The sequence below is a fragment of the Phoxinus phoxinus genome (assembly GCF_949152265.1).
Source record: "Phoxinus phoxinus genome assembly, chromosome: 8".
NCBI lineage: Eukaryota > Metazoa > Chordata > Actinopteri > Cypriniformes > Leuciscidae > Phoxinus > Phoxinus phoxinus.
In genome coordinates this window covers 38659501-38672000 of record NC_136883.1, presented here as the reverse complement: position 1 = coordinate 38672000, position 12500 = coordinate 38659501, and the positions used below count along the sequence as shown (strand labels likewise).

General features: G+C 47.2%; 1 protein-coding gene across 2 annotated transcripts in view; it reads right to left on the bottom strand.

Moving 5' to 3' along the window:
- gatm (glycine amidinotransferase (L-arginine:glycine amidinotransferase)) overlaps positions 1–12500 on the bottom strand; it is a 20840-nt gene that overhangs the window by 1003 nt on the left and 7337 nt on the right. For both annotated transcript variants that reach the window (XM_079621573.1, XM_079621572.1), the window contains 3 exons: positions 5081–5245; positions 4936–4999; positions 3892–4008 (listed from right to left, as the gene is read on the bottom strand). In XM_079621573.1, the coding sequence (XP_079477699.1) occupies positions 3892–4008; positions 4936–4999; positions 5081–5245 (346 nt within the window). The remainder of the gene's footprint in view (positions 1–3891; positions 4009–4935; positions 5000–5080; positions 5246–12500) is intronic.

Here is a 12500-nt window from a genome sequence, read left to right as displayed (position 1 = left end):
TAACGCATTATAAGTAACATGGATTACGTAATCAGATTACTTTTGATGTAACAAGTAAAGTAACACATTATAAGTAACATGGATTACGTAATCAGATTACTTTTGATGTAACGAGTAAAGTAACGCATTATAAGTAACATGCATTACGTAATCAGATTACTTTTGATGTAACGAGTAAAGTAACGCATTATAAGTAACATGCATTACGTAATCAGATTACTTTTGATGTAACGAGTAAAGTAACGCATTATAAGTAACATGCATTACGTAATCAGATTACTTTTGATGTAACGAGTAAAGTAACGCATTAAAAGTAACATGCATTACGTAATCAGATTACTTTTGATGTAACGAGTAATGTAACGCATTAAAAGTAACATGCATTACGTAATCAGATTACTTTTGATGTAACGAGTAAAGTAACGCATTATAAGTAACATGCGTTACGTAATCAGATTACTTTTGATGTAACGAGTAAAGTAACGCATTATAAGTAACATGCATTACGTAATCAGATTACTTTTGATGTAACGAGTAAAGTAACGCATTATAAGTAACATGCATTACGTAATCAGATTACTTTTGATGTAACGAGTAAAGTAACGCATTATAAGTAACATGGATTACGTAATCAGATTACTTTTGATGTAACGAGTAAAGTAACGCATTAAAAGTAACATGCATTACGTAATCAGATTACTTTTGATGTAACGAGTAATGTAACGCATTAAAAGTAACATGCATTACGTAATCAGATTACTTTTGATGTAACGAGTAAAGTAACGCATTATAAGTAACATGCGTTACGTAATCAGATTACTTTTGATGTAACGAGTAAAGTAACGCATTATAAGTAACATGCATTACGTAATCAGATTACTTTTGATGTAACGAGTAAAGTAACGCATTATAAGTAACATGGATTACGTAATCAGATTACTTTTGATGTAACGAGTAAAGTAACGCATTATAAGTAACATGCATTACGTAATCAGAGTACTTTTGTGATGTAACGATTAAAGTAACGCATTATAAGTAACATGCATTACGTAATCAGAGTACTTTTGTGATGTAACGATTAAAGTAACGCATTATAAGTAACATGCATTACGTAATCAGAGTACTTTTGATGTAACGAGTAATGTAACGCATTATAAGTAACATGCATTAATCAGATTACTTTTGATGTAACGAGTAATGTAACGCATTATAAGTAACATGCATTACGTAATCAGATTACTTTTGATGTAACGAGTAAAGTAACGCATTATAAGTAACATGCATTACGTAATCAGATTACTTTTGATGTAACGAGTAAAGTAACGCATTATAAGTAACATGCATTACGTAATCAGATTACTTTTGATGTAACGAGTAAAGTAACGCATTAAAAGTAACATGCATTACGTAATCAGATTACTTTTGATGTAACGAGTAATGTAACGCATTAAAAGTAACATGCATTACGTAATCAGATTACTTTTGATGTAACGAGTAAAGTAACGCATTATAAGTAACATGCGTTACGTAATCAGATTACTTTTGATGTAACGAGTAAAGTAACGCATTATAAGTAACATGCATTACGTAATCAGATTACTTTTGATGTAACAAGTAAAAAAACGCATTATAAGTAACATGCATTACGTAATCAGAGTACTTTTGTGATGTAACGATTAAAGTAACGCATTATAAGTAACATGCATTACGTAATCAGAGTACTTTTGTGATGTAACGATTAAAGTAACGCATTATAAGTAACATGCATTACGTAATCAGATTACTTTTGATGTAACGAGTAATGTAACGCATTATAAGTAACATGCATTACGTAATCAGATTACTTTTGATGTAACGAGTAAAGTAACGCATTATAAGTAACATGCATTACGTAATCAGATTACTTTTGTGATGTAACGATTAAAGTAACGCATTATAAGTAACATGCATTACGTAATCAGAGTACTTTTGTGATGTAACGATTAAAGTAACGCATTATAAGTAACATGCATTACGTAATCAGATTACTTTTGATGTAACGAGTAATGTAACGCATTATAAGTAACATGCATTACGTAATCAGATTACTTTTGATGTAACGAGTAAAGTAACGCATTATAAGTAACATGCATTACGTAATCAGAGTACTTTTGTGATGTAACGATTAAAGTAACGCATTATAAGTAACATGCATTACGTAATCAGATTACTTTTGATGTAACGAGTAATGTAACGCATTATAAGTAACATGCATTACGTAATCAGATTACTTTTGATGTAACGAGTAAAGTAACGCATTATAAGTAACATGCATTACGTAATCAGATTACTTTTGATGTAACGAGTAAAGTAACGCATTATAAGTAACATGCATTACGTAATCAGATTACTTTTGATGTAACGAGTAAAGTAACGCATTATAAGTAACATGCATTACGTAATCAGATTACTTTTGATGTAACGAGTAAAGTAACGCATTATAAGTAACATGCATTACGTAATCAGATTACTTTTGATGTAACGAGTAAAGTAACGCATTATAAGTAACATGCATTACGTAATCAGATTACTTTTGATGTAACGAGTAATGTAGCGCATTATAAGTAACATGCATTACGTAATCAGATTACTTTTGATGTAACAAGTAATGTAACGCATTAAAAGTAACATGCATTACGTAATCAGATTACTTTTGATGTAACGAGTAAAGTAACGCATTATAAGTAACATGCATTACGTAATCAGATTACTTTTGATGTAACGAGTAAAGTAACGCATTATAAGTAACATGCGTTACGTAATCAGATTACTTTTGATGTAACGAGTAAAGTAACGCATTATAAGTAACATGCATTACGTAATCAGATTACTTTTGATGTAACGAGTAATGTAACGCATTATAAGTAACATGCATTACGTAATCAGATTACTTTTGATGTAACGAGTAAAGTAACGCATTATAAGTAACATGCATTACGTAATCAGAGTACTTTTGTGATGTAACGATTAAAGTAACGCATTATAAGTAACATGCATTACGTAATCAGATTACTTTTGATGTAACGAGTAATGTAACGCATTATAAGTAACATGCATTACGTAATCAGATTACTTTTGATGTAACGAGTAAAGTAACGCATTATAAGTAACATGCATTACGTAATCAGATTACTTTTGATGTAACGAGTAAAGTAACGCATTAAAAGTAACATGCGTTACGTAATCAGATTACTTTTGTGATGTAACGAAATGAAGTAACGCATTAAAAGTAACATGCATTACGTAATCAGATTACTTTTGATGTAACGAATAAAGTAACGCATTAAAAGTAACATGCATTACGTAATCAGATTACTTTTGATGTAACGAAATGAAGTAACGCATTAAAAGTAACATGCATTACGTAATCAGATTACTTTTGATGTAACGAATAAAGTAACGCATTAAAAGTAACATGCATTACGTAATCAGATTACTTTTGTGATGTAACGAAATGAAGTAACGCATTAAAAGTAACAAGCATTACGTAATCAGATTACTTTTGTGATGTAACATATATAACCTTAATGTTGAGATCTTTTATATGGTGTCTGTTGCTCTAGGGCTCAGGAAATATTCTAAGTGTTCAGAATATTTCAAAGGAAAATGAAAGTGTGTGTTGTAGGCGATGCTTTACTGCGACAAACACTTGCAGAAAAAGACCTTCAGTAAAAACACCCGAAGGCCTAGAAGAGGTTGTGAGGAAAAGAAACGTAATGCATTACTTTCCATAAAAAGTAGTAACTAACATAGTTATTTTTTAGAGCGCAGTGTAATACTGTAGCGTGCTTCTTTTCTCCACCGCGGGTTGTACAGTTCAGAGCTGAAGCTCCAGAAGAAACACGTCCTTACCCAGATTTTCAAACATTTTCTGAATGGTCATCTCATTAGCATCCACCATCACACGCTTCTCGTCCAGCATCAACACATTCATCGACAGCCATTTGGACGACATCCACAACGGATGATCTGAGGAGAAGTATTTAACCAAACATCATATATGGCCGTTCACATGTATGGAATACAGATTTTAATAAAGCAGTGATTCTCTCCAGACGCGCAACATGACACACCATTGTTTATTATTCAAATTGTTCATTTCCATGTTGTAATTTGAATATCTGACACAAAAACATGAATATATAAGATGGGATGAGGATCAGTCATGTGATGTTTACAAGAGTTTGTTTACAAGCGCTCAACCACAAATCTGTTCCTGTGCAGAAATGAGAACGCCAGAATATGATTGTGTTTGTTGACTGAGCTCGGCGTATAAAGACTGCTTTGTTTTTGACTCAGAAATATTCCTTCTTAGAAGAAAAGGTTCTATATAGAACCATAAAGGTCATTTTAGGGATTTCCTTTTCATTCATTACTTTTTAAAATGAATTAAATAGCATATTTTTATCACTAGTGAAAAATTAAAGAACTATTTAAACATGAAAGTATTATGCAAACATTTAAGACATTTCTCCTTATATAGAACCTTTTTGGCATAAAGTGTTCTTTTAAAAAGAGTCGAGAACCCTAGAGTTTTAAATAGAACCTACTGAGCATCATAGCAGCAATAATAATCATAGCATTATTAATAAGACAGACGGGATACATTAAATAAATTGCCACAAATATATAATTCATAAATATATAGTTAATTATTGGATATTAGTGTTAAAATTGAAAATTTAAAAAGTCCAAGCATTTTAAAAAAATGAATATATGCATGGATAACTTGATCTCAATAAGATCCATAACATGCATTTAAAAAAAATCAGACTTTAAGCTTATGTTTAACGTGATGATTGGGTCTGATATGATAGAAGCTGTGATTGGCAGCTTAAACACCAAACCCATGAAACTATAACTATAACTATAACCATAACTATAACTATAACTCACTGTCAGGAATAAGAGGAGTCGGAGGAGTCGCCACCGTCCAGCCGGCTTTCTTGAACATGTCGATCTGAGGGAGAGATTCATGAGATCAACACTAGATGGCCACACACACACACACACACACACACACACACACACACACACACACCTGCCGGCAGGGCCGATCTGGGTTGGACAGCACCAGGCCCGGGCCGATGATGTTGAATGTGGCATCGATGTGCATCGGGTTCGGGTCTTTGAAGGAGATGATGTGGATCTTGTACGTGGGAGAGAGATGACGGCGCATCCACTCGATGCCCATGAAGTTCGTAACCTGAGGAGAGTCAAGAGCTCGAGCGTTAGAGAGCGTCGCGTACGAGGAGTCGAAGAGTTCGAGCGTTAGAGAGCGTCGCGTAAAAGGAGTCGAAGAGTTCGAGCGTTAGAGAGCGTCGCGTTCGAGGAGTCGAAGAGTTCGAGCGTTAGAGAGCGTCGCGTACGAGGAGTCGAAGAGCTCGAGCGTTAGAGAGCGTCGCGTTCGAGGAGTCGAAGAGCTCGAGCGTTAGAGAGCGCTGCGTTCGAGTCGTCGAAGAGTTCGAGCGTTAGAGAGCGTCGCGTTCGAGGAGTCGAAGAGCTCGAGCGTTAGAGAGCGTCGCGTTCGAGGAGTCGAAGAGCTCGAGCGTTAGAGAGCGTCGCGTTCGAGGAGTCGAAGAGTTCGAGCGTTAGAGAGCGCTGCGTTCGAGTCGTCGAAGAGTTCGAGCGTTAGAGAGCGTCGCGTTCGAGGAGTCGAAGAGCTCGAGCGTTAGAGAGCGTCGCGTTCGAGGAGTCGAAGAGCTCGAGCGTTAGAGAGCGTCGCGTACGAGGAGTCGAAGAGTTAGAGCGTTAGAGAGCGTCGCGTACGAGGAGTCGAAGAGTTCGAGCGTTAGAGAGCGTCGCGTACGAGGAGTCGAAGAGCTCGAGCGTTAGAGAGCGTCGCGTTCGAGGAGTCGAAGAGCTCGAGCGTTAGAGAGCGTCGCGTTCGAGGAGTCGAAGAGCTCGAGCGTTAGAGAGCGTCGCGTTCGAGGAGTCGAAGAGCTCGAGCGTTAGAGAGCGTCGCGTACGAGGAGTCGAAGAGTTCGAGCGTTAGAGAGCGTCGCGTTCGAGGAGTCTAAGAGCTCGAGCGTTAGAGAGCGTCGCGTTCGAGGAGTCGAAGAGCTCGAGCGTTAGAGAGCGTCGCGTACGAGGAGTCGAAGAGTTCGAGCGTTAGAGAGCGTCGCGTACGAGGAGTCGAAGAGTTCGAGCGTTAGAGAGCGTCGCGTTCGAGGAGTCGAAGAGTTCGAGCGTTAGAGAGCGCTGCGTTCGAGGAGTCGAACAGCTCGAGCGTTAGAGAGCGTCGCGTACGAGGAGTCGAACAGCTCGAGCGTTAGAGAGCGTCGCGTTCGAGGAGTCGAACAGCTCGAGCGTTAGAGAGCGTCGCGTACGAGGAGTCGAAGAGCTCGAGCGTTAGAGAGCGTCGCGTTCGAGGAGTCGAAGAGCTCGAGCGTTAGAGAGCGCTGCGTTCGAGGAGTCGAAGAGCTCGAGCGTTAGAGAGCGTCGCGTTCCAGGAGTCGAAGAGTTTGAGCGTTAGAGAGCGTCGCGTTCGAGGAGTCGAAGAGCTCGAGCGTTAGAGAGCGCTGCGTTCGAGGAGTCGAAGAGCTCGAGCGTTAGAGAGCGTCGCGTACGAGGAGTCGAAGAGTTTGAGCGTTAGAGAGCGTCGCGTTCGAGGAGTCTAAGAGCTCGAGCGTTAGAGAGCGTCGCGTACGAGGAGTCGAAGAGCTCGAGCGTTAGAGAGCGCTGCGTTCCAGGAGTCGAAGAGTTTGAGCGTTAGAGAGCGTCGCGTTCGAGGAGTCTAAGAGCTCGAGCGTTAGAGAGCGTCGCGTTCGAGGAGTCGAAGAGCTCGAGCGTTAGAGAGCGTCGCGTTCCAGGAGTCGAAGAGTTTGAGCGTTAGAGAGCGTCGCGTTCGAGGAGTCTAAGAGCTCGAGCGTTAGAGAGCGTCGCGTTCGAGGAGTCGAAGAGTTCGAGCGTTAGAGAGCGCTGCGTTCCAGGAGTCGAAGAGCTCGAGCGTTAGAGAGCGTCGCGTTCGAGGAGTCGAAGAGCTCGAGCGTTAGAGAGCGCTGCGTTCCAGGAGTCGAAGAGCTCGAGCGTTAGAGAGCGTCGCGTACGAGGAGTCGAAGAGCTCGAGCGTTAGAGAGCGTCGCGTTCGAGGAGTCGAAGAGCTCGAGCGTTAGAGAGCGCTGCGTTCCAGGAGTCGAAGAGTTCGAGCGTTAGAGAGCGTCGCGTTCGAGGAGTCGAAGAGTTCGAGCGTTAGAGAGCGTCGCGTTCGAGGAGTCGAAGAGCTCGAGCGTTAGAGAGCGTCGCGTTCGAGGAGTCGAAGAGCTCGAGCGTTAGAGAGCGTCGCGTTCCAGGAGTCGAAGAGCTCGAGCGTTAGAGAGCGTCGCGTTCCAGGAGTCGAAGAGCTCGAGCGTTAGAGAGCATCGCGTTCGAGGAGTCGAAGAGCTCGAGCGTTAGAGAGCGTCGCGTTCCAGGAGTCGAAGAGCTCGAGCGTTAGAGAGCGTCGCGTTCGAGGAGTCGAAGAGTTCGAGCGTTAGAGAGCGTCGCGTACGAGGAGTCGAAGAGCTCGAGCGTTAGAGAGCGTCGCGTTCGAGGAGTCGAAGAGCTCGAGCGTTAGAGAGCGCTGCGTTCCAGGAGTCGAAGAGTTCGAGCGTTAGAGAGCATCGCGTTCGAGGAGTCGAAGAGTTCGAGCGTTAGAGAGCGTCGCGTTCGAGGAGTCGAAGAGCTCGAGCGTTAGAGAGCGTCGCGTTCGAGGAGTCGAAGAGTTCGAGCGTTAGAGAGCGTCGCGTACGAGGAGTCGAAGAGTTTGAGCGTTAGAGAGCATCGCGTTCGAGGAGTCGAAGAGTTCGAGCGTTAGAGAGCATCGCGTTCGAGGAGTCGAAGAGTTCGAGCGTTAGAGAGCATCGCGTTCGAGGAGTCGAAGAGTTCGAGCGTTAGAGAGCGCTGCGTTCGAGGAGTCGAAGAGTTCGAGCGTTAGAGAGCGCTGCGTTCGAGGAGTCTAAGAGCTCGAGCGTTAGAGAGCGTTGCGTTCGAGGAGTCTAAGAGCTCGAGCGTTAGAGAGCGTCGCGTTCGAGGAGTCGAAGAGTTCGAGCGTTAGAGAACGTCGCGTTCGAGGAGTCGTAGAGCTCGAGCGTTAGAGAGCATCGCGTTCGAGGAGTCGAAGAGTTCGAGCGTTAGAGAGCGTCGCGTTCGAGGAGTCGTAGAGCTCGAGCGTTAGAGAGCATCGCGTTCGAGGAGTCGAAGAGTTCGAGCGTTAGAGAGCATCGCGTTCGAGGAGTCGAAGAGCTCGAGCGTTAGAGAGCGCTGCGTTCGAGGAGTCTAAGAGCTCGAGCGTTAGAGAGCATCGCGTTCGAGGAGTCGAAGAGTTCGAGCGTTAGAGAGCATCGCGTTCGAGGAGTCGAAGAGTTCGAGCGTTAGAGAGCGCTGCGTTCGAGGAGTCGAAGAGTTCGAGCGTTAGAGAGCGCTGCGTTCGAGGAGTCTAAGAGCTCGAGCGTTAGAGAGCGTCGCGTTCGAGGAGTCTAAGAGCTCGAGCGTTAGAGAGCGTCGCGTTCGAGGAGTCGAAGAGTTCGAGCGTTAGAGAGCATCGCGTTCGAGGAGTCGAAGAGCTCGAGCGTTAGAGAGCGTCGCGTTCGAGGAGTCGAAGAGCTCGAGCGTTAGAGAGCGTCGCGTTCGAGGAGTCGAAGAGTTCGAGCGTTAGAGAGCATCGCGTTCGAGGAGTCGGAGAGTTCGAGCGTTAGAGAGCGCTGCGTTCGAGTCGTCGAAGAGTTCGAGCGTTAGAGAGCGTCGCGTTCGAGGAGTCGAAGAGTTCGAGCGTTAGAGAGCGCTGCGTTCGAGTCGTCGAAGAGTTCGAGCGTTAGAGAGCGTCGCGTTCGAGTCGTCGAAGAGTTCGAGCGTTAGAGAGCGTCGCGTTCGAGGAGTCGAAGAGTTCGAGCGTTAGAGAGCGCTGCGTTCGAGTCGTCGAAGAGTTCGAGCGTTAGAGAGCGTCGCGTTCGAGTCGTCGAAGAGTTCGAGCGTTAGAGAGCGCTGCGTTCGAGGAGTCGAAGAGTTCGAGCGTTAGAGAGCGCTGCGTTCGAGGAGTCGAAGAGTTCGAGCGTTAGAGAGCGCTGCGTTCGAGGAGTCGAAGAGCTCGAGCGTTAGAGAGCGTCGCGTTCCAGGAGTCGAAGAGTTTGAGCGTTAGAGAGCGTCGCGTTCGAGGAGTCGAAGAGCTCGAGCGTTAGAGAGCGCTGCGTTCGAGGAGTCGAAGAGCTCGAGCGTTAGAGAGCGTCGCGTACGAGGAGTCGAAGAGTTTGAGCGTTAGAGAGCGTCGCGTTCGAGGAGTCTAAGAGCTCGAGCGTTAGAGAGCGTCGCGTACGAGGAGTCGAAGAGCTCGAGCGTTAGAGAGCGCTGCGTTCCAGGAGTCGAAGAGTTTGAGCGTTAGAGAGCGTCGCGTTCGAGGAGTCTAAGAGCTCGAGCGTTAGAGAGCGTCGCGTTCGAGGAGTCGAAGAGCTCGAGCGTTAGAGAGCGTCGCGTTCCAGGAGTCGAAGAGTTTGAGCGTTAGAGAGCGTCGCGTTCGAGGAGTCTAAGAGCTCGAGCGTTAGAGAGCGTCGCGTACGAGGAGTCGAAGAGCTCGAGCGTTAGAGAGCGCTGCGTTCCAGGAGTCGAAGAGCTCGAGCGTTAGAGAGCGTCGCGTTCGAGGAGTCGAAGAGCTCGAGCGTTAGAGAGCGCTGCGTTCCAGGAGTCGAAGAGCTCGAGCGTTAGAGAGCGTCGCGTACGAGGAGTCGAAGAGCTCGAGCGTTAGAGAGCGTCGCGTTCGAGGAGTCGAAGAGCTCGAGCGTTAGAGAGCGCTGCGTTCCAGGAGTCGAAGAGTTCGAGCGTTAGAGAGCGTCGCGTTCGAGGAGTCGAAGAGTTCGAGCGTTAGAGAGCGTCGCGTTCGAGGAGTCGAAGAGCTCGAGCGTTAGAGAGCGTCGCGTTCGAGGAGTCGAAGAGTTTGAGCGTTAGAGAGCTCGCGTTCGAGGAGTCGAAGAGCTCGAGCGTTAGAGAGCGTCGCGTTCGAGGAGTCGAAGAGCTCGAGCGTTAGAGAGCATCGCGTTCGAGGAGTCGAAGAGCTCGAGCGTTAGAGAGCGTCGCGTTCCAGGAGTCGAAGAGCTCGAGCGTTAGAGAGCGTCGCGTTCGAGGAGTCGAAGAGTTCGAGCGTTAGAGAGCGTCGCGTACGAGGAGTCAAAGAGCTCGAGCGTTAGAGAGCGTCGCGTTCGAGGAGTCGAAGAGCTCGAGCGTTAGAGAGCGCTGCGTTCCAGGAGTCGAAGAGTTCGAGCGTTAGAGAGCATCGCGTTCGAGGAGTCGAAGAGTTCGAGCGTTAGAGAGCGTCGCGTTCGAGGAGTCGAAGAGCTCGAGCGTTAGAGAGCATCGCGTTCGAGGAGTCGAAGAGCTCGAGCGTTAGAGAGCGTCGCGTTCCAGGAGTCGAAGAGCTCGAGCGTTAGAGAGCGTCGCGTTCGAGGAGTCGAAGAGTTCGAGCGTTAGAGAGCGTCGCGTACGAGGAGTCGAAGAGCTCGAGCGTTAGAGAGCGTCGCGTTCGAGGAGTCGAAGAGCTCGAGCGTTAGAGAGCGCTGCGTTCCAGGAGTCGAAGAGTTCGAGCGTTAGAGAGCGTCGCGTACGAGGAGTCGAAGAGCTCGAGCGTTAGAGAGCGTCGCGTACGAGGAGTCGAAGAGCTCGAGCGTTAGAGAGCATCGCGTTCGAGGAGTCGAAGAGTTCGAGCGTTAGAGAGCGTCGCGTTCGAGGAGTCGAAGAGCTCGAGCGTTAGAGAGCGTCGCGTTCGAGGAGTCGAAGAGTTCGAGCGTTAGAGAGCGTCGCGTACGAGGAGTCGAAGAGTTTGAGCGTTAGAGAGCATCGCGTTCGAGGAGTCGAAGAGTTCGAGCGTTAGAGAGCATCGCGTTCGAGGAGTCGAAGAGTTCGAGCGTTAGAGAGCGCTGCGTTCGAGGAGTCGAAGAGTTCGAGCGTTAGAGAGCGCTGCGTTCGAGGAGTCTAAGAGCTCGAGCGTTAGAGAGCGTCGCGTTCGAGGAGTCTAAGAGCTCGAGCGTTAGAGAGCGTCGCGTTCGAGGAGTCGAAGAGTTCGAGCGTTAGAGAGCGTCGCGTTCGAGGAGTCGTAGAGCTCGAGCGTTAGAGAGCATCGCGTTCGAGGAGTCGAAGAGTTCGAGCGTTAGAGAGCGTCGCGTTCGAGGAGTCGTAGAGCTCGAGCGTTAGAGAGCATCGCGTTCGAGGAGTCGAAGAGTTCGAGCGTTAGAGAGCATCGCGTTCGAGGAGTCGAAGAGCTCGAGCGTTAGAGAGCGCTGCGTTCGAGGAGTCTAAGAGCTCGAGCGTTAGAGAGCATCGCGTTCGAGGAGTCGAAGAGTTCGAGCGTTAGAGAGCATCGCGTTCGAGGAGTCGAAGAGTTCGAGCGTTAGAGAGCGCTGCGTTCGAGGAGTCGAAGAGTTCGAGCGTTAGAGAGCGCTGCGTTCGAGGAGTCTAAGAGCTCGAGCGTTAGAGAGCGTCGCGTTCGAGGAGTCTAAGAGCTCGAGCGTTAGAGAGCGTCGCGTTCGAGGAGTCGAAGAGTTCGAGCGTTAGAGAGCATCGCGTTCGAGGAGTCGAAGAGCTCGAGCGTTAGAGAGCGTCGCGTTCGAGGAGTCGAAGAGCTCGAGCGTTAGAGAGCGTCGCGTTCGAGGAGTCGAAGAGTTCGAGCGTTAGAGAGCATCGCGTTCGAGGAGTCGGAGAGTTCGAGCGTTAGAGAGCGCTGCGTTCGAGTCGTCGAAGAGTTCGAGCGTTAGAGAGCGTCGCGTTCGAGGAGTCGAAGAGTTCGAGCGTTAGAGAGCGCTGCGTTCGAGTCGTCGAAGAGTTCGAGCGTTAGAGAGCGTCGCGTTCGAGTCGTCGAAGAGTTCGAGCGTTAGAGAGCGTCGCGTTCGAGGAGTCGAAGAGTTCGAGCGTTAGAGAGCGCTGCGTTCGAGTCGTCGAAGAGTTCGAGCGTTAGAGAGCGTCGCGTTCGAGTCGTCGAAGAGTTCGAGCGTTAGAGAGCGCTGCGTTCGAGGAGTCGAAGAGTTCGAGCGTTAGAGAGCGCTGCGTTCGAGGAGTCGAAGAGTTCGAGCGTTAGAGAGCGCTGCGTTCGAGTCGTCGAAGAGTTCGAGCGTTAGAGAGCGTCGCGTTCGAGTCGTCGAAGAGTTCGAGCGTTAGAGAGCGTCGCGTTCGAGGAGTCGAAGAGTTCGAGCGTTAGAGAGCGCTGCGTTCGAGTCGTCGAAGAGTTCGAGCGTTAGAGAGCGTCGCGTTCGAGTCGTCGAAGAGTTCGAGCGTTAGAGAGCGCTGCGTTCGAGGAGTCGAAGAGTTCGAGCGTTAGAGAGCGCTGCGTTCGAGGAGTCGAAGAGTTCGAGCGTTAGAGAGCGCTGCGTTCGAGGAGTCGAAGAGTTCGAGCGTTAGAGAGCGCTGTGTTCGAGGAGTCGAAGAGCTCGAGCGTTAGAGAGCGTCGCGTTCGAGGAGTCGAAGAGTTCGAGTGTTAGAGAGCGCTGTGTTCGAGTCGTCGAAGA